General features: G+C 41.9%; 1 protein-coding gene across 2 annotated transcripts in view; it reads right to left on the reverse strand.

The window, feature by feature from the left end:
* GDA (guanine deaminase) overlaps positions 1 to 22,382 on the reverse strand; it is a 227,440-nt gene that overhangs the window by 65,570 nt on the left and 139,488 nt on the right. Inside the window, exon 3 of one of the 2 annotated variants that reach the window (XM_019650670.1) lies at positions 21,680 to 21,829. In XM_019650670.1, coding sequence (XP_019506215.1) covers positions 21,680 to 21,697 — 18 coding nt within the window. In that variant the 5' untranslated portion in view covers positions 21,698 to 21,829. Of the gene's footprint in view, positions 1 to 6,200; positions 6,477 to 21,679; positions 21,830 to 22,382 lie in introns of those variants that run through there. The other variant, XM_019650669.1, reaches the window with a different exon arrangement.

A 22,382-nucleotide genomic window follows, 5' to 3' on the forward strand; every position in this document is an offset into this window, starting at 1 on the left:
AAAAAGGAACCCTCATATACTGTTGTTGGGAATGCAAATTGGTGCAGCCACTATGGAAGGCAGTGTGGCAGTTCCTCAAAAAATTAAGAATGGAATCACCATATGACCCAGCAATCCCTCTCCTGGGTATGCACCCAAAAAATCTGAAAATATTTATCCTTAAAGATATATGTGCTCCGATGTTCACTGCAGCCAAGACATGGAAACAACCAAAGTGTCCTTTTATAGACGATTGGATAAAGAATACACAACAGAATACTACTCTGTCATAAGAAAAATTGAAATAGTACCATTTGTGACAACATGGATGGATCTTGAGATTATTAAGCTAAGTGAAGAAAGTCAGACAGAAAAAGTCGAGAACCATATGACTTCACTGATATGTGGCATATAAAATTGAAAGGAACAAGACAAACAAAGAAACAAAAACTCATACACAGACAATAGTTTAGTGGTTACCAGAGGGTAAGGGGGGAGGGGAGTGGTAGATGAGGGTAAACGGGATCAAATATATGGTGATGGAAAGAGAACTGACTCTGGGTGGTGAACACACAACATGATATATAGATGATGTGTTACAGAATTGTACACCTGAAACCTATGTAACTTTGCTAACAATTGTCACCCCAATAAACTTCAATTAAAAAAAAAACCTAACAAACTGCTGAACAGAGCCAATGGCAATGGAAAGGGGTGGCACAAAGACATTCCAGAGGAAAAACTGGCTGGGTTTGACTACCAATATGGGTGCCTGAAAAGACACTAACATTTTTGGCCAATAAGGAATAGACAGAAATGGGAAAAGGGGAAAGCAGCTGGCAGTCCTTGGAAAAACAATATAATCCTTTGCAAAAGCAGTGTAATAGTTAGAGATGCCCTGGGCTGCAAATAACAGAGGTGTAGACAATACAGATAGTACATTATCTCCCAAAAGAAGTCTGAAGGGAGTAGGCAGTTCCAGGGACAGTTACTGTAACTCTTCAATGATGTGATTCATTATGTATTCAGTGACACTCAAAGAGGGACTAGGTTGGTGTCTCTGAAATCCTCTTGATTTTTTTCCTCATAGTCTCAAACATCGGCGGCAGCAGCTCCACTCCTCACATGACAGCATCCAAAAAAGAAAGGACTTCTCTTCCCACATCTGTGTCTATAGATTAGGGAAGAAAACATTTCCAAGAAGCCTCCAGGCCAACTTCCTGCATGCCAGAATGTCAGCACTGGCCACCCTTGGATAAATGGAAGGGAAAAGTCATATCTGGCAAATGGGATTACGATTACCATGACTGGCTTACACCATGGTGTATCCACGAGCCAAGTACATTAGAGGCTGATCAAGTTCAGATGTGTTCCTAAGGAAGAAGGGGTTATAGCTATTGAGCGGGTATCCAACACCATCAGCCAGGAGCGTTTTGGACAAAGCAGTCTGCCTTCCAGAAAACAGAGATTTACAAGATAAAAACGTGATACTTGGGCATTAATGTATGTTTCTAGGGAAAGCAAAGCTCTGGTTCCGCAGCCTCAGCAGGGATGGCTTAGCCCAAATGCTCTCTTCAAGGTCACAGGATGTTCTGAGGTCCTGAGCTCGGCAGGAAGATGCGCCTTCACCTGTCCAAGCAGAAGGGAAGGATGATATAGAACCACTCGGATTTGTGGGTTAGGCTGTGAGAGCTCCTGGCAAAGCAAGATGATGATGCAGTCTTGGGTGAAATATAACTCTTGCTCCTCCCAGCAGGTTGGAGAATTAAAGAACATTCACTAATTCCCTTCACCAGGGCTATTTAACCCTTTTCCACACGCCTAAGTCCTATGTGTTCTTTAATGGCTCAGTTTTGGCTTCCTTCATCAAGCTTTTCCTATCACCAGCCAATCTGTAGTCCACCATACTATTTAATACATTCACAAACATCTTTCTAACCCTATCGCCAAATCCAGTTGATTTGACCTAAACAGCTACCGATTCTGTCCGCCTCTCTCATCTCCATTGCTGATAACGGCTGATGTTTATCGGGCATGAATGCTACATGCAAGGCATTCATCTATGCATTTTAAAATTATTAATTCATTTAATCCTTTTAACAACCCTATGAGGTAGACTATAGTGACTAGTAGACTACTATTTTATACATGAGAAAACTTGGAAATAGAACTGTTAAGTAACTTGATCAAATTCACATATAAGTGATACAGGCACTCGTAAGAGTTCACATCTTAATTGATACACTACACTGCTTCTCTCTTCTAAACCACAACCCATTTCATTTAAACTATTGAAACAGGCTTCTATCCATACTCTCGCCCAGCACTCAGTTCCTCTCCAGCACACTGTTTATACTGAACCTAGGATGATCTTTAAAAAATGCAAAACTTTGTCACGGCACGATTCCTCCCCCCACTCCCCATGCCCTCCAAGATCTGGCCCTGCCTACTTCCCCAGTCACACCTTGTATTATCCTTCTTCTAGAACTTTGGGCTCTAATGACCTTGACACTTTCATTCCTTCCTGCCGCAGGCCTTTACACAGACTCTTGCCCACCTCCAATCCTACCTGCCTTACCTACTTCTAGTCATTCTTCAGATTACAATTAAAATGCCACTTCACACTCAGGAGAGCCTTCTCCCCACCCCGATTAGTTCACGTTCTAATTGGTTACAGCAGACTCTGTTAATGTTTCAACCTCACAGGGCAGAGTTTGCATGTTTCATTCATCAGTGTATCTCCAGCAATGAGCCCAGACTTTGGCTCAGGGTCAGGCCACTTTTATTACAGGTGCAAGTCTAAACTCCCTTGCTAACAGTGCAAGTTCTCTAAGATCAGGGGCTGTGCCTCAGGGCGGTGGCCTGTTATAGTGAAAAGAACATGGGCTTTGGTCCACGTTAATTGAAAATCCAGCAGCACCACAGTCTCTGGATGCGTGATTTCTCAAGTCTCAACTTCTCCAACTATAAATGGGAATAATGACACTGTAAAGACTAAAAAGAGATATCAAAAATAACATGCTAGCCAACCTGCCGGCAAACATTCTTTAGATCTTTCTTCCCAGATGCATCTTTGTGACCCAGTGGGTCAATGACAAGAGCAATGAGGCTGCACAGCTGAGGTCCGGTGGCTTTCCCCCTTCCCACATAGTTTGTCCCAGGCAGTGCCTTCCTTCTCTACCAGCTGGCCTGCATAGCTATCAGCATGTGGAAATATACAAAAACGCTGCAGTGAGCAACAGGTAAAGGATTTGCTAGGGGCAGAGGGAAAGAAGAAGACAGAATAAACACGTATGTGTTAAGTATCTACTAAGTGCCAGGCATTTGCATACATTATCTCATTTAATACTTAGAAAAGGAAATCTGATTCTACAAATGAGGAAATTGAGGCTCAGAAAGATTAAGTGTCTTGTCCATGGTCTCAGAGCAGGTAAATGGTGGAGACCACACTTGAACCCAGGTCTCTGTCTCTCCATAGGACTTTCTCCTGCCACTCCAGGGCACTAAAATGATTCTATGTAACTGCAGTAAGAGACCCAAGGAATCTTTATGTCACTTTAAGGTCAACGTGACTGTCGCATGTGGCAAGAGTCAGGTAGTTCAGTAATATTTGAGCACACACTGTCTCAACATTAATCAAATATCGGCAGGTGCATTATACATGCTGGCATCTTTCTTTTGAAAAGCTACATGCCCCTTGAGTAGAAAAACTGCCTCTGAATTCAAAACGCCCAATGCTAAAATGTTGACTAATTTTTTTAATTAACCTAATTTTGAATGAGCTTTAATTAATGAATTAAAAGTAGTCAGTCATTACCATTCTCTGGTCCTAAGTGAAGTTATATGAAATGAGGGGTGAGTTCTAGGAGGGAGACGGAGAAGGGCAGAGGGAGTCATGACCCTCTCTGAGATGCTACCCCAGGCCTGGGCTTGTAATGGAAAACTGAGCTCCCCAGACCCCCAACAACTGGCTCCATCACACAGCCCATAGACTGTGGTTACCCAAAATGTAACCACCCACTCCCCACATCATAATCTCCTGGGGCCTGGGTTGGAACGCCACTTGCTGGGGCCCACTCCAGGCCTATGGATTCAGATTCCAGAACTGACATTTTAACAAGCGCCCCGAGATGTTTATGATTCATCCCAACGTTTGAGAACAGCTTTAGCTCAGTAAAAATGTAAAGATCTTGGTGATTCTTCACATTTATTTTATAGGGATATAATTTTCTGTTTAGAGCCCTGAAAATTTTTAAATAAATAAGAATTTTATCCCAGCAACTTTAAAGGAGAAGCATTCCTCCCTTTCAAATGAGGGAAATCAAGTCTTGATATATGTAGAGGATGCCAAAAAAGGTACACACATTTTAAGAAAGGAAAAAAAACTGTATTAAAATTGTAATACTCAAAATATACCGATAACAAAAGATAACTACAAGTCATGTTTGACTTCTGCAATTACAAGAGGTGCTCAAAGTGGTTACCATCAGCATCCAGACACTTCTGATTAAGGTGAACTACTGCTAAATAGATAACATCTCTTAAAATGTGTATACGTTTTTTGGCACCTTCTGTATATGACGTACCCTCCCTTTACACGCAGGCACTGCCTTGCACCTAGGAGGAGTACAGGAAGCAGTTACCAACTTACTGATTAGAGCATTTTATATCATAAATCTAAGCCACTTGATTACTTCACCTTTGTATTCAATTCCTAGTTAATTTTCTCTTCTGGGGAAATGGCATTTTTCTAAATTTATAACTTCAGTATGTTCCTTCTTTAGAAATAGACTTCCTGACTCAACTACTAATTACATGTTTGGGACACTTATTCTTCTTCTGTACAACATCCAGAAAAGGTAATTTTTTCGATAAATTACTTCCTTTTCTTAATGCTCTCCACCAGTCTTCAAACCAAATCTCTTGTCTGCTAACCTACCAGTTAAAATTCTGGATACAGGAAATTAATTTTTAGAAAGAATCCTAAGAATTGAACAGCTCCTTGTAATTAGGCGAACACCTCTAATCTTTCCTCAGTTAACAGTCTCTGTTCCTTTGCCTCTTGAGACTTGCTCTGAGCGTTAAGGGTTCCCTGAAACTTGAGGGTCAAGTACATAAGGCAATAATTCATCAGTCTCAGGGTTTATGGGCGTCTTCCCATTTGGGGGAGCTCCGAAATTTCCATCACCTTGGAAACACAGCAGCAGGCTCCCTGCATATGCAGAGAGAGAGAGTATCTTTTTAAGTACCCTAAAAAAACAGGGGTTTAGTTATCCCCAAATGTAAGAGTCCTAATTCAAAACTGTCACTGACTCGGAAGAATCTTTAGTCAGGAATAATATCTCCAAGCTGACAAGTCACAACACTTGCACTTTTGCTAACTAAACTGGTGGGGAAAAGCCCCAAAACACCCTATCCCCATCTTTATTTTTCTCTTCTAAAAATGGAATGGCTTTTACTTATCAAACTGGCCAGGTCACTGCTGATACAATTAGTTACCACCGGTGTGCATGGAACAGTAAAAATTAGGTATCAAGTTACCCATGTCGATTATAGAAGTCTTGATTTTGGAAAAGGAAGTATAGAAGGTACACTCATAGAAGACATTTTGAAGCACAAAACAGAACTGCTTGCTTTGATGCAAATGGCTATGGGCGTCTGTTGAGGGATGGATAATATTTCTCTCTATTATCCTTTCTAGTATTACAAGTAGTCTGAATCATTAGTAAATTGTTAAATTATCAGGTGAATGAATTCAGCTCTTTCCTTATTCTATGCACTGATGGGGCTAAACAATATTGACCAAACGATCTCTCCTCTGTTATTTCTTTCACAATAAATTTATGTAGCTCCTGGCCTGTGTCAGGTACTGTGCCAGGCTCGCTCCGGATATACGAAGATGAATGAAGTAAGGTTCTGGTTTATTAATGATCTCTTTAAGATTTACTAGCTTTACTCCCCCTTCCACGGCAGCCTGAACGGCTGTCCAGCCCATGTGAGTACTTCCAGGCGCCCGACTTCTGCGAACACGTTACTCCCTGGCCAGCCTACGAACCTAGCGCCCCAATTTTTCTGGCATTCCCCCAAGAGCCAAACGCTCAAGTTCAACTCCAGAGCCGCGGCGCTCGCTCTGCACGGAGCGAACTCCTGACTCCGCAGCGCACCTGCCGACATTCCTACCACCTGTCTGCCCGCCCGTCGGGATGCGCCCGACCGCTTACTTTGCCGCTTTCGCTCACGCCGAGGAGGTGATCCCGCAGCACCTCCATGGGGCAGGTCCAGGTGGAGTGGACGAAAGTCCCTCGGAAGATGTGCGCCAGGCGCGGCATCGGGGCGGCACACATGTCAGCGGACCGAGCAAGGCGCACCGGGAGGAGACGCGGGGAGAGCTCTGCGGGAGCTGGAAGGATGCGGAGCTGGCGGCGGCTGGAGCCGGGGCTTTGCTTCCGCTTCCCTCGGCGATCGCCTGCCCCCTGCAAGCCGCGCCCAGGGGTGGCTCCCTGCTCCTCGACGCCAATAGAATTTTTCTCTCGGGAGTTGGCTCCGCGCACTTGTAGGGTGTGGTCTTGCTTTCCTCCCCTGCGTTAGTTTTGATCGGGTGTTAACTCTTGCGGAGTTTCCAATCACCGCTCACATTGCAGCGGCTGTCACCCAGCCGGAGGGGAGGGGGGGGTGTCAGAGATGAAGGAAGAAACTGGAGGATTCAGGATTCCAGCCCTAGATCTTTTTTTTTTTTTTTTTTTTTAAGATTTTTATTGGGGAATTGGGGGGATGGGAACACTGCTGGGGAATTGGGAGAAGGGAAACAGACAAGTTGCTGTCCTTTTTGTTCTTCAGTCTAGTTGTGGAGGACGTCGCTTCACTGGCCCATGTTGGCACCATCATTGCACTCTTCCCGGGCGAGGCAGATCAGTCGCCGGCTTATGGACGGCCGCTCACTGCGGCTGCTGGCCGCTCACGCTGGCTGCTGGCTACACACGGTAGCCCATGGCAACCCACTGCCACAGGGGCTGCAGCCTACGCCGTCGCATGCGACTCATGGCAGCCCAGCTCCAGGTCGAGCTGTTGTTCAGCATCTTAGCTGTAGAGGGCAGTGTCACTGGCCCTCATATGTGGGATCCGAACCGGGGCCCTCTGGTGTCCCAGGCCAGTTCTTAACCATCGCGCCACTCGGCCGGCCCCCAGCCCTAGATCTTGAATAGGTCACTACATTTTCTTTTGCTCTCTGTCCCCCAACCTCCTCCACCTTTCTTTAGTTGCCATACCTAGAATTACATCTGCCTGTTTTCTCTGTCCTTTAAACTCTTGCGGCTATCTGTGGCCAAACCCTGGACTCTTCAACCTGTAGCGCCCACAAGGTCTGAACGGACACAAGTGAAAGTGAAAGGTCGCTTACGGCTGCCGACCTCACAGACCAGTTTCATTTTCAGCTGCTGCGAGCTGCAGAATTAGTCCTAACCTGATGCTCTGGAAGCCTGTCTTACAGAATTACTGGGGTGTATAGGGCATTAACTATGAACCCAAAGTGGGCTCTAATAATTCTGATAGCTATGTCAGTCACAAAGTGACAGTCATGCCAGAGCATCACTTGAAAGGTATCCCCAGTGAACGTCCTAACCTGGTAACTGCAGACGCAGGGTGGAGTATGGTCATCTAGACGGCTTTATCAGATTGCAGATGGGTGCACTGCACCCCGTCTTGAGCATAAATCAGAGCGCTCTGGTGGCTCATCGCTCAGGCCTCAGGTGACGAGCTGACAATTGCATCTGCACTCGTCCCAGACGGAGCGCTTGAGCTTGAAGCCTAGCCTCCTGACGGGCTCACCAGCCAGGCCTGAGGTCCGACGCTACACACCCCAGTGCAACAGGGATTCTCCCTGAACATTGGACTCTCATGCCTCTTTCGTAAGACTCTGTTCACCTTACCTAGCCCTACTGCTTGCAAACCTATGTGACTCCCTTATATAAAACTGCTCTACCTCGACTATTGGAGACTGTCTTCTGGCCGGAGGTTTGGTTAATGCCCGTGGCAAACCGAGTCAGCAGTACTAGACCCATGGCTTTATTCTAATAGAGTCTGACATTGTGGAAAGACGCAAATATATGTGAGACTGCTCCTTTGTTAGCCACGTCCTGCTCACAACATGGGGGGCCCCACCATTGGCGGTTAATCTGGACCCCAAAGTTGCTCTCTTTATCTTGAGGCCAAAATTTTGGCCTTTGTGTCCATCCACAAACAATTCCGATTTCAATTTTTCTCATAACTAAAATAAATGAATCTCTTTGATTTCCTGTACAAGGGGAGAAAATGAAATACTCAAGCTAAGTGTCTAGGAATGGCAGTGTGGCGTGGCTTAGTGGAAAGAGTGCTGGATTAGGGACCAAGAGACTGTGGTCAGTGCAGAGGGACCTCAGCATCCTCATCATCCTCATTTGTGAAAGTGGAAGCTGGACTGGGTGGTAGCTAAGACTGCTTCTAGGTCAGTGTTCCTTCTCTACACTACACCCACAAAGTCCTTACCAAGTTCCTCCGAGAAGACCAGCTGGTCTCCAGTCAGCACCTTTGCACAGGCTGCTGCTCTGCCCCTAATGCTCCTGTGGATTTTCATAGGGCTGGCTCTTCTTACTGGTTTGCTTCAAACAACAGCTCTTCAAAGTAATCCTTCCCCCACCACCAAGCTGGTAGTACTCCCTCCTGAGGTTCCTATCCCATTAATCCATCTGATTTCTGCCATTGCATTTATCATATCCATCCTCATGTATTTCATGTTTTTTCATACATTTCTGCTTCCCTTCCCCAATACACACACACACACACACACACACACACACGTGCGCGCACTAATAAAAGTACCACAAAAACAGGGGTCTTATGCCTAGAATAGTGCCTGATGTTTCATACATGTTTCTTGAAGAAATGAAGAAATGGCTTTTGGGGAGCAGAGCAATAACCTGAGATAAATATCCATTTTTAGCTCCTATATAAAAAAAAATAAATGTTTCGTTGCTGTGCATGAGCAGGTTTTCTGCTGCTTTTATGACACAGGGCTAGCTTATATAAATGGTTCATTATTTGCTCAGTTCCTTCATTTCCCTCATTCCAATGTCTGGGGGAACCAACTCATACCTGTTTAAAAGGGGCTTTCCTGGTTTTAGCACCTAAAGTCTTGAAATCCGGGAAACTCCTCAGTCACAGGCACACCAAGGTGGTTGGTCGCCCTGCCAAAGACCCAGAGGAGAACACCTTAAACTGAGAGCATTGCACTTGCCTCGCAGGGACGTTAGCTCTTCTTCCGTCATTTTCTCCTGATTCTTCAAACCACACTCCTTCCCTGCAGTCCCACCACCAGGACACTGAAAACATCCTCTTGACCTAGACTTATATTCACACAAAAACCTCGGAAAGAAAAGTGAAGAAAATGTCTGGCTGTTATGGTAAAAGAGAAGTCAATTCAATGCTTCTAAATGACAGGTTCGTTCCCTAAAACAGATATAGCTTTTTTTTTTTATGAAAGTCACCTAAATATCCAACAATTGAGACTAGTTTAGTGAATTAGAATGTATCTCCTTAGTAGAATATTATGCAGTTATTAGAAACAATCCAAGAACTATGTAGCCACACGGGAATTACATATAATCAAATGTTGGGGTTTTTTTTAATGGCATTTATGCTTGGTTAAAATCATCAGATGCCTAGAGGGATAATGGCTAGAATTAAAAAGGTATCACAAACAATGGCTATTGTCCTGTTGAGGTAATGGAACCGCTAAGGAATTTTGTTTGATGTTTGCTGACAATGTTGCATGTGGCTTATGGTATGAGTAATTATTGTGTAGTTTTAAATGAAGTTAATCTTAAAACAGAAGGAATGGCCATGGGCTTCTAGGTGACATGGCATTTACATGCCTCAGGTAAAAGTTCACTCTTCTGAGCAGTGAACAGTTTTGCTTCTTTTCCCAGCCACGTTGTAGGCTCCTCACTCAGGACCCAGTGCTCTCAGCTCAGCCACACATCAGGAAATCTTGGCTACCTAACTACTCTCACCCCTTCTCTACCCTCAGACTCAGAGTTTCATTTCAATTGGTCTTCCTGCAATTTTGATGCCCATCCTGACATCCCCAGGGAAATTGTTCTCAAGGCTCCGAAGGTTTGGAGGAAGAAAGGAGTGCAGAGCTTATATATTCACCTTTGAAACAGCCCAAGCACATCACAAAACCAGCTTCTGGTGAATATGGTTATTCTGCATAGGACAAAGTAGAGAACAAATGGTATTTACTGGGCCTTCCAAGTCTCAAGGAAATAGCAGTTTCTATTCTTTAGCTCTTTCTATAGCCCATGTTTACATTCATGCAATATTAGAACTGAAAGAGCCTTAGAGGTGATTATTCAATGTGCATTTCACAGCACTGCTCTAGTCTCACTATTCCCTGTCATTAATGGCTCCTTTCAAATCAGTTTCTCAAAAGGAAATCCAACAACGGTGTGCACTTCCGGTGCCCTATCCCCACATATCACTTCCTTCCAAAGAAAAGACTCTCCACGGTATGGATGCTTCCCGAAGCCCTGGCTGTTTCTTCAGGCTCTTCTCCCTCCAGTCTCCCGTGTGTTATGCATCTGCTTTGCTCACGATCTCTCCGACTGCAGTGTTTTCATAGCGTGCCTGCCTCATTTCACGACCCACTCTCCCCTATATCCTTCAGGTTAATTGTCCACTCCCATCCCCCTCCAGTAAATCTTTACACTTCCTCTCTCTCAGGTGTTCAGTGCTCCTCCTCTGAGTTTGTGGGGTGCTATAATTGTCTCCTCCAGAAGACTGCGGTCTCCTAAAGGACCATGTCCTCTTTCTTCCGTACCCCTAACACAGTGCCTGGACAACAGGAGCTGCTCCACAAACTTCTACAAATGCTGAATTTCAAGAGATGGCTCTCCTGCGTTTATTTCAGTGATTCCAAAATAAGAGGCTACAGTGAATGTGCGCTAATAGTGAGTAATTCATTGGGACTAGAACTTAAGAAAGAGCTTTATATAATTGATTTGGTTTTCTAAGATTTTATTATGATAATTTTCAAATATACAAAAAAGTTGAAAAGCTTCGTTATTTAAGATCACATTTCTCCCGACTTCAGATGAAGCCAAGTGGTCTCAAAACTCCCCAACTATTGGGTGGGATCATTATATTCTGAACCTCTAATTGCCTAGGACAAAGGATGGGACCGGAGTATTATCAGTTTTGACATTTTGATCACCTTATTGGTGTAATTTTACTTGCAGCTGTCAATCTCTCCTGCTAGCTAGAACTTGACCTGTTTAAAAAGGCTTTCTCTTCTACTATCTTATTTTGAACCTCACGACAACCCAACAAAGTAGAAAGAGGGTATATTTTAAGCATTTCAGAGATGAGGAAAGTGAGGCTCAAGGGCCTTGGCTTGCTTATCCGCTTAGTATAGGATGGACCCAGGCCTTGACTCCAGTCATTCTCACCCACTGCTTCATCACAGTAGGCTGCGAAGAATTTTCCATTCAACTTTTCCATGACTCACTTGGTCACTGCCTTGTGGGCTGTCATCTACAACTTTCACATTGTACATGGTTTCCCCACAATTCTCAATGATACACAGACTTACTCTGAAGTAAAACCAAAGTAAGAAGACAAGTAGGGCCTCGAGGAGAAAAACAATCCAATCAGCACAGGTCAGTAAAATAATCCAGCGACACTAACTCATGTTTTCATGAGGCACTGGGAATGAAGGACAGGAGGGTTAAATGAGAAGCCACTTTCCTCTCCCATCCAGGAGAGGGGTTGTCATTGCACAGTGAAATAAATGCCTGCCTATTTTATTTATTCTTTTCGTGTAGCTAAATCTATCAGTTTCCATGGTGCTCCATGTTCACCATGGAAACTCTGACAAGCTTGTTATGCTTTAAGGAAAAAAAAAAGACACACCGAAAATCTGAGATTGGATAAATGCATTCCTTTTAAAATTGTGTCCCTCTGAGTAGGAAGCCTTGATGGATAGCAAATCATAGTGATCTCAATTTTCCAGTTCTTAAGTGAGAACACAAGTTTACATACCCATCAAAGGAGGACCCTTGCCCTCCCTCCAAAATTACTTCATCTGTGTAGCAGTAGTTATGTCTGTGAGTATCTCACCTTTGCATTTAATGGCAACAGGGAGATGAGACTGTAGTGCTAATCCCTATATATTTTCTTCTGTTTGTTCACTCAACCAATATCTATTGGAAATTTACATTATGACAGGCACTATGCTAGCACTGTGGATATGACAATGTATAAAACAGAAATTGTCTTCCCCATATGCAGCTAACACTAGTCTTCCTTCTCTCCATTACCTCTGGGAGTAGGAATTAATAGTTTTCAAAGTGTTAGCATAACATTTCCCTAGCATGTTTGGAGAATAGCATATTATCATATATGTTACATATCACATTTTAAGTAATAGAAATATAATAAGAGGCACTTAAGACTAAAGTGACACATATGGATAACAATGCGGAGGTATGTGACTTCTTTAACATTGTTTAAAAGAAGTCGACTTTTTAAGTAGATACCTTATTATTTTGTAAAATTGTATATGTGTTCATTTTTTAAAGATTTGAATATTTAAAAAAAACACTCATAGCTCACAACCCAGATCAAGCATCATCATTAGCACACTTGAGGTTTTCTTAGAAAAGTTTAAATATAGAAAAGATAAAAGATAATAGGCTAGAGGTTTGTAGAGGGAAAAGTAAGCTTGAGAAAAGCTACCTCTACTTTGTAGAACAGCAACTTAATTTGGAGAAATTTGGGAAAAGGCATATATTTTCCCTGAATTTTAATGAAGAAAGAAAAACTTCAAAACAAGAGGACTGAATTTCAACTTTAACTAGGTTTTATGCCAGGCCGGTGCAGGAAGATTTTTTTTCCTGGCTGAAAAGCTTTCAGTGCCACGTAGGTAGCTGTCTCCATCACCTACTCACATGGCTGGTCCTTACAATTACACAGCACCTTAGCAGAGCTTAGCTTTTGCCTCTTTCCCACCATGACTGTAAGCTCAAAGCAAATACTATTGACCTGGTGTTACTTTATCTACATTCTTGCCCTAACATGGGTTATAAAGATATCCTACGTTTAATATCAAAGAGGTTCCATACTTTTTACTCCTTGAAACTCATTTTCTTATTTCTCCTGCTCAGCCCTTAAATTTTAAAGCATTTTATCTATATAGAAGACAAGATAGATGCTCAATGTAAGTTGTTGAATGCATTATTTTCCCATTTTCACTCATTGAAGACCAAATGAACTACCAATCAGAGCTTCAGATCAATATGAACTGTCTAGTATTATCATGTTGAGTTAACATAATTCAAACCAAAAGCAGATCCAACAATTTACTTAGTTCATGCAATCTATCTCATGTTGGACAAGTGTTAGAAATAGCTTAAGAAACATAGTTTTGAATTTGTTGAACAGTCCTCCTAAATAACCTGGGACCCTAGGATGATAAAAACCGAAGCAGAGCAGGGAATCATTGACATAATTTCACACATTTTTGAGAACTAATTGTCAATTTTTCTGCCTTGAACCAGAACAGTTTACTTTACATATATCCAACATACCCATTGACAACTGAGACCTAGAGAATGAAATGAATCCTATTTAGGTGCTAATTCTTGAGACCACGGGGAAGGGTTGGTTTTCCTCAAGGGTGTTCATGCCCAGCTCAGGTGGCTTGAGCTTACAGCTCCAAAGTTGGGAAGATGCTCAGCTCAGGTAACGGTGTGATAGGCTATATACTAAGAGCTGTTGCATGCATGTAGAGTCCATGTTCTGAGAAGCTGTGCCAAATTTGGGCTTCTACCCTAGCAGAAAGCCAATTGCATAACCATCCTTAGAGAAGCTACACAATTAGTGCCCTTTGGATAGGTGTATACTTCATATGGAAATGAAAAACTAAACTGAAAATCAAGTGAAATGACAAAAAAAATGATGTTTTTAGAGAAAACAAAAGAGTTCTGAGGAATTCTTATAGTCTTATTTGAATATGTAAAATTAAACTTCTTGGGGAAAGTATAAATGAATGTCAAAAATTCCTTCCTCTCTGCAGATTTCTAAAGGGATGGTTTTTAATATTGTATATATATAAAGGAACTTACCATTTATGAAGACTCTTTCATATGAAAAGCAAAAGACATTAATTATATTTGTGACAGAAATCTAGGCCAAATGGGAGAAAAAAAAATATCTAAGAGAAGCAATTTTTGTTGTTGCTTTTATAAATTTGGTTTGTGTTTTCAGAATTCTTGGTGTAATGGCACATAACAGGGACTCAGTAAATAGTAGATGAATTAATATTATATTATATACACCAAAACACCAGTTCAGACTTACCCATCCCTTCCCCCAGCATTAAAATTGCCATAGTGTACATTATACTATAATATGCTGTGAAATGAAGAAAATGTAATTTGAGTTTGGGGCATGTGTAAGTAAAAACTATAAGTTGAAAGTGGCAGAAAACCAGCCCAAACTCCTTAAGCTAAAAGAAAATATATTGCCTCACATAACCAGAAAAATCCAAGGTCACAGTGGCTTCTGTCACAGCTTGGTTACAGATTCAATAAATGTCTACAGTACCCAATTGCGCTCTCTCTCTCTCTCTCTCTCTCTCTCTCTCTCTCTCTCTCTCTCTCTCTCATCAAATCCAGCAAAGCTACAGTTTAACCAAATATACCAAAATGCCTGGTTCAAAAGTCACATCAAAAAGCTTTGCTTTGATCATTTCTTTTTTTTTTTATTAGTTTCAGGTGTGATCATTTCTATTGGTCAAATTTTTATCTGTGAACCTTAAGGTAAAGTGCTGGAAAGAGGGGTAGTAGGCCCTCTTCATATTTTAGATATCCCTGGGTGTGTTAGGCTATGTTTACAAGCGTAGTTAGACTATGCTCATAAAAACAATCTATGATGAAATACATGGAAAGATGCAGTGATATTAATGTTTCCTAAGATCTAATGAAAACTATATAAATGTTCCTCCTTCCCCAATCAATTAAATATAGTTGATTTTGTTATTGTTGTTGCTTAATATGCTGGGTAGGTAACCACTTCCCACTCAAACCCAATCCCTTACCCTTTCATTCATTTAGTCAGCAAACATTGAGCATCTACTATATTCCAGGCATTTTGCTAGACCCTGGGAATCAAAAGATTAAAAAGACATGGTTCTCACCCTTAAGAAGCTCACAAGATAATGGTGGAAACAGACAGGAACACAGGTTAACTAGCTATGATAAACTATATACAGGCCTGTCTCTTCTCCTCTCCACTCCTGCAAACCCATGAAGCTCTGTGAGGACTGGGTCTGTCTCCTCTACCACTGGAGCCACAGGGCTTAACACAGCGTCTGACATGTTGTAGATGCTCAGTAGATGTTTGTTAGATGCAGTAAGTACAATGGTAAATGGATGTGAGATATATGTAAATATTTAAGAAACTTCTCTAAAACAAACAGAATAAAATAAAAAAGAAACTTCTTGATTCCTGTCTCAGAAGAGTAGATGTGCAAGGAGAGAAATGAGTCTGGAGCAGTCTGATTCTCAGACAAGAGTGGTCTGTTCCCTAGGGGACATTTGTCAATGTCTGGAGACATTTTTGGTTTGTCATAGTTGGGGATTGCTACTAGCGTCTAGTGGGTAGAGGCCAGGGATGCTGCTAAACATCCCACAATGCACAGGACAGCTGTCCACAACAAATGATTATCCAATCTAATATGTCAGTAGTGTTGTGGTTGAAAAATCTTTGTCTAGGGTAAGAGCCTCAACTATAGGATCTTAAATGACCAGTGATCTTTGAGCTACTAGGAGCATCACGGAGTCTTGGAGAATGATGGAGTTGAAAATGATCTTCAAGTTCCTAAGGATCTTAAATTTGACTCCAATCCCCCAAACAATAAAATCATTTCTTTTCTACCAACCTTGTAGTCCGCTATCAATTTTCCTCGGCTGAGAACTCAGCTCTTCGAGCCACAGCTACTTCCCTTGTTTTAATGTTTACATTATATATTATACTGAGCTGGAAGTTGCATTTCAAAATGTAACACAATTTGTCCTAGTTTGGCTTTCTTGAGCAAGAAAGAAGAAATCAGTACTATCTCCCACAAGTCAGCCCTCCAGGATTTGAAAATGGTGGTGATTGTCCTAAGTTTTATTTTTTTTCCGCATTACATTCATCATCCCACTATTCTTCAAGACAGTTGAAAGAGTATATTAAAAAATATTGGATGTGAGCAACTGTAGGAATGTGAGATGGTTTTAGATGGCTCAGAAGATGGTTTCAGCTATCTCACAGACACTGCATTAAGCAGCATTGAATTATGTATAATTATAGTGAGAAAATTACTTCTACTTGAATTTGTCAATTTTTCTTAAGTCAAGGAGACCTCAGTTTAGTGCTAAAAGGTTTGGTAACCTCGCTAATTTCATTTTTCAACAAAGAGAGAGGAGACCTCAGAGCTAGAAACATCGGCAGGCAACAGTATCTAGCTAGAATTCGCAACATTATTTCATTTATAATGGTTTATGGTTTCTTCCTGTTTATGGCAAGGAGGGCTGGTTTCTCTTTTACAGATTTGGCATAGTTGGTTTCTCGTTTATGGATTTGTATACAGTTTTCTAGTTAAATCACTGAGTTTAACTTTTAAAAAGTAAGATTTTTTTTAAACTAAGTTACAATACAGACTAGGCAAAATCAATATGGGTGCCATGCGTGATAGCTGAAGTTGGGGAAATAATAGCAAACTATGGTCATAGAATCAAACAGATGAGTAGCCTGATGTTGATTCCACCATTTATTAGGTGGTCTTAGGTGAGTTATTCAGCCCTTTAAACTTCAGTTTTCTTATATTAAATGCAGATGTGATGATACCTATTCCATTGAGTTACTGTATTAATTGAGGCTATGTATGTAAAACATCTAGAAAATAGCAGATGCCTTATCAATGTTAACTCACTTCTCCTCTATTCTACCTACATCAGGTAGAATACATCTACCTTTCATGCCCTCTGGGAACCTGATGTAATAGTGTGGATATGATCTTTGGAGTTACGTCAATCTGAGATCAAATCTCAGTTTAAGCTGCAAACAGCTTATTAACCTCTCTGAGGTTCAGTTGCTACAATTTGTTTTAAAAGTGCTTCACAGGGATGTTGTGAGACTTGAATGACACCTAGCACATAATCTAATTCATAGTAGGTTCCCAAAATGTTGCCTCTCACTGCCTGGTTAATATCCCATTTAAAGGAAGACACCTGAAACTGTTGTGATATTTTTTTAAAGTACAACCAATGATGAATACATTGAAACTTATCTTCCCTAATCTGAACAGAAAGCTTCTATTAATCCATTAGCAGCTGTATCATGTTATATAGACATATTGTATTTTTAAATATTTTGTAGCCTGTTATTAGTATCAATCCTATACAAATATAATTGACTTCCTGAACCTAAATGCAAAGCTTTACATTATTCTTAATGATGACCACCTTGTTATTTTGTAATCCAATGTGTCAGTTATTTCTCAAAGTCACAGATTTGTTATGTGGTAAACAAATCAATGTGCTAAGGCATGGTTAAAAGAGATGAATAGGTCACAGGCAAAGACGGAGCCTCTAGAGCCACGGTTCTCAACCTGTGGGTTGCGACCCCTTTGGGGATAGAACAACCCTTTCACAGGGGTCACCTAAGATCATTGGAAAACAAAAAGATATTTACATTACGATTCATAACAGTAGCAAAATTACAGTTATAGAGTAGCAACGAAAATAATTTTATGGTTGGGGGTCACCACAACATGAGGAACTATATTAAGGGGTCGCGGCGTTAGGAAGGTTGAGAACCGCTGCTCTAGAGCCTCATTCCAGCTTGACCTTGACTATACTTAGACAATACATTTTGATGTAGGGCTTCAATCAGCTCTGAAATTCTCCATATTACACTGCCATTTACATGATATTTCTACAACTCTTCTCAAAGGTTTTATAAAATAAAAATTGTCTGATGCCTGGCTGACGTTGAGATCTACCACACATTGTGTTATCATTTTCCTGGCTTAAAAATGGGGCATTTCCCCTCAAATAGTAAAAAATGTATTGTTTCTATGAAAAAGTTATAGTAATCTTCATTTCAGTCTTGTGAGCCTCTCAATAATAGCTTTTATAATGCTCAGCCACACATTAAGTGGGGCTTGATGAGGGGAGGGGCACTACTTTACTCATCCTTCCCACCCCAGTACTCAGCACACCATCCTCAGGGCAGAAGACATGAGAGCAAAGTGACTAAGGGCCTGAGGTTTGAAATCAGACAAAGCTGGTTCTGAATCCAGGACCTACCACTTAGGACTCTGCAAGTTTGTGTTTGTGGCTTCATCTGAAATCTTACTTTCTCAAAATAGAAACACAAATACCCACTCTCAGTTTCAGTATTAGACTTCAGTGAAATAATATACATACAATTCTTAGCAAAGTAGTTAGAATATAGAAGGTACTCAAATATTACTGCTATTTTTATTATTTGAGCATGTGGTTACTTTTGTTGATTGAAATTGAAAACTCAAAGAAAAAAGAAAAATAGACTATGATGTCCAGAACCATACAGTAATTCTTTCTTAGGTAAAAATGTATGTATTCTAAAAAGGATGTAAAAATGGTTCGATCTTGCCAATGACTAGCTAATTGTGAATACTGATGTTAAAACTAAGACAAGTGGAGCAGAAACTCTCTATTTAGCTGACATTGTCTTCCCCAAACAGTAGAATCTTGTGGTTTCAGGGAAGTATCACTCAACAGGGAAGTACCAACAAGAAACCCACGTTAAGGCACATCACAGGCACAGGTGATCTGGGCGACCACCTTCTTTCCTAGTAGCACAGCTCCCCCAAAGGAGTCTGTCAGCGGGGATGTCCTCAGCTCTTTAATCATAGCTGCCAGGCAAAATTGTCAAGCGGAAGCTCCTCTACTCTTGACATAGCCCACAAATATGAATTCAGTTCTATGTGTTCTTTTGGACCCAACTTCTTTCCCAGATTTTGAGCAGCACTGATGCACACATACAAGCCCCTAATAAAAACCAAGTGCATCCCTAGAGCACAGTATGTTTTACGGAGTCTTCAGAAATATAAATGTGGGCCTCAAAATCAGCCAGAGGTGAGCAGGGCAAGCATGGCACTTGGCGTTTTACAGATGAGGGAATTGAGATAAACAAACATTGAATGCCATGTCTAAGAGCACAGCACTGGTTCTCTAAGATCCCCAGGTGTCCAGCAATTAGCTCAAGGCTCTTTTCATCACCCTATTTGGACTCTTATTTGAGCAAACTCTTTCAGCCCCAAACGAGAGTTTATCCCTATTTGCCCAGCCCCTTCCCTTTCCTCTCCATTTATTATTTTCATGGTTTTCCTGCTTCACTTTATACCAATGATTTCCACTCTTTAGACAAGGAATAAAGAGAATCTGATTGGTTCTTATGTACTAAAGGAGAAATATAGGGGGGCTTCAATGTGTCACCCACAGGGCCAGAATGCTAAATATTGAATTAAACTTGATGCTAACACACTCTGGTGATTGCTCAGACTCCAACATATTGGGATTGGGGACTAGCTTCACAAGAGACTCCCCCAGCTATGACTTGAATCTTGTATTAAAGCATCATAGTATTATACAGAGTGACCACTTTGACCCCCAATCATAAAGGTATGGCAGTGTTTGATTGTAGTGGAATTTCCAGCATGGTTTGGGATGATAATGCTAGGAAGCCAGTATAAGAAGAAATGAGGGAACTTTCCTAATTCTCCTTAAATTGTAACCAGAGTGAACATGGTAAATTAGGATGATGGAAGGTCATGGAGTTTTAAAACAAATGACTAGGGAATAATTCCACATGGGTGAAAGTCACTGGCTAATCTAAAAGCAAACATTCTCAGCTCCACGTTCCCAAAAAACAACATTCATGTACATAAGGGATGTCCAAGCAGATTCCAAAATATTTACATTGCTGATTTTTAAAAGAGAAGAGAATTTGTGTAAAATAGCTGAAATACTGGAACCTGCAAATCAATAGATAATATAGATTGAGGCCAAAAAAGAAAAAAAAGAAACCACTCAGAGATTGCTACCTAAACAAAAATTACTTCTTGTTATCAGAAAAGCATAGTTCTCCTGAAATAGATTATCATGCAGCTGCCTCCTTTTCTTCCTTGGTTACACTTTGTCCTTGGACGTGATGGGCCCCATCTTCTAGTCAGGTACAAATGTCCAGGGCTGCCCTACACAATGGATCATGTAAGCCAGAGCCACAAATCTAGATGAAGTCAGGTACTGTACTATTCTGGCTGGGGATGGGTGGAGGGAGATGAGGGGACTCCAGGAACTGTAGCTACGCAGGTCCAGGAGAACCATCAATGGCCTGGGAAGTCTCTTGGTCTGTCTGGACTAGTGGGTCCCTATGGAACATTCTAGAGGAGGTATTATTGACACTAATCTGCCTCCTCTTGGTTGATTTGGAGATCTTCAGAATGATACAGCAATAATATAAATAGACTGAGATTGCGACACATGTCATTTACTATCAAATTGGACAAGAGGAAAGAGGTGCCAAACATGTTCTTTCCTCTCTCTGTTGTGTAAAGCTGTCACAGCAATTCTGTCATTCTTACCTCACTTAATAGGAGTCACTGTTTTTTCCATGACTCTAGGAGTCATCCCACCACGTGCTCACACCTTCTCTTGGGTCCTTGCCAGGACATGGTTGCATCCTGTATTGTGGGAGAGGGCTAGCATATTGGGAAACTCCCTTGCCTGCAAATTTATCTTCCACCCACCTTGGTCGGGCACCCTCAGAATCGAGCCCCATGCATATTCCCCTAGTGGGCTAGTCTTGAAATTGGACTAGAGGAGGTACAGTTCTCTTCGTTCCTTAGCAGGCCCAGCAGGTCCTCGGCAGGGTTATTTTGTGACTTAACCCCAGTCATTGACCTGGTGGTTGGGATGGGAGATGGGGGAAATCCCAAGGAAAGTGCATAATGTCTGGCAGGGGAGAGGCCTCTGCATTAAATTCAAGTATGAGGTGTGTGTGTGTGTGTGTGTGTGTGTGTGTGTGTGTGTGTGTGTGTGCGCGCGCGCGCGTGCACACGTTTATGTAGCCCTTACTAGAGAGGAGTAATGGGTCATTTGTGCAGGCTCAGAGGGTTCAGGGTAATCTGGAGATTTAAGATTCTTGGGGGAACATCAACACAGATGTCTCCAGACCTTGTGTCAGGAGCTCATAGCATAGCAGGCCTATCTCAGCTACTCTTACAGTTAAATCCTGGCCTTGGTCCTCACATTTGAACCCCTTCCCCTCCAAATTTAAGACATGAGAGCCTCTTTGTATGTTTCCAGGCAGGCCCTCTGGCCTTCACACATAGCATTTATTTGCTGATTAATCAATCTCAGCTTTCTGCTACCTTTTCCCAAGCATCAGTGGCGCTTAACAGCAGCCAGCCAATTCCCAGTCCTTAGGATTACTATCTGCCTCTTACTTCTCAAACGCCTGATACCTCGCACCAGCCAGTACATCCCCTCCTGTAGGTATACAGTTTATCCCAGGTCACAGCTGGGGGAAGTCTTAACAATTGTAAAGCTTCTGGGGTTATGTGCGTTCCACCTACCAGTGACAGCATTTTCATTGGCAGCCAGAGGATGGAGATCCACTCCAAAGTCCCATCTCAGTGTCTGTGCTTGTGGATCAGTCCTGGTACTTCTGTCACGGGCCGGGGTCACCAGGTGCAGACCCTGAGGAGTGCCCTTGGGATCAACACCTGTAGAAGGAAGCAGAATTACGCATAGGAAAAAGGCTGAATTTCCATGGTCCATGGGGAGCTCTGGTGCTGAGATGGCTCCTCAGACAGACCAGGTCTTTAGACCTCCAAGAATAAGAAGTCATTAGATGAGGGCTACTCCAGAAAACAGTTAAAACCCGAGGTGACGTTTTCTTCTAACACAGCCAAAGACAGATAGCTGAGTGCTATGTTTTGACAACTGGGGAAATAAATCCCTCATTCTGAAGAGGGATCAGGGTAGCATATCACAGCATCCGCCAAATATGCAGCATCTCATTTAATCATTATAAAACCACGTTGCAGCTTTTATCATTATCGCCATGTTACTCATAAGGAAATTGAAGCATGGGAGAGTTATACAGCAATTATCTCAAGGACACACAGCTTTGGAGGCCACACCATCTCTACCTAATTCTACCTTATTCACCTTTGTAACATGAAAGAAGGCATAGACAATACTTAAATAAATGAGCATGGCTGTTTCAATAAAACTTTATGTACAAAAACAGGTGGTGGGTGGGATTTGGCTCAG

The sequence above is a fragment of the Hipposideros armiger genome, unplaced genomic scaffold (assembly GCF_001890085.2).
Source record: "Hipposideros armiger isolate ML-2016 unplaced genomic scaffold, ASM189008v1 scaffold_144, whole genome shotgun sequence".
Classification (NCBI taxonomy): Eukaryota; Metazoa; Chordata; class Mammalia; order Chiroptera; family Hipposideridae; genus Hipposideros; species Hipposideros armiger.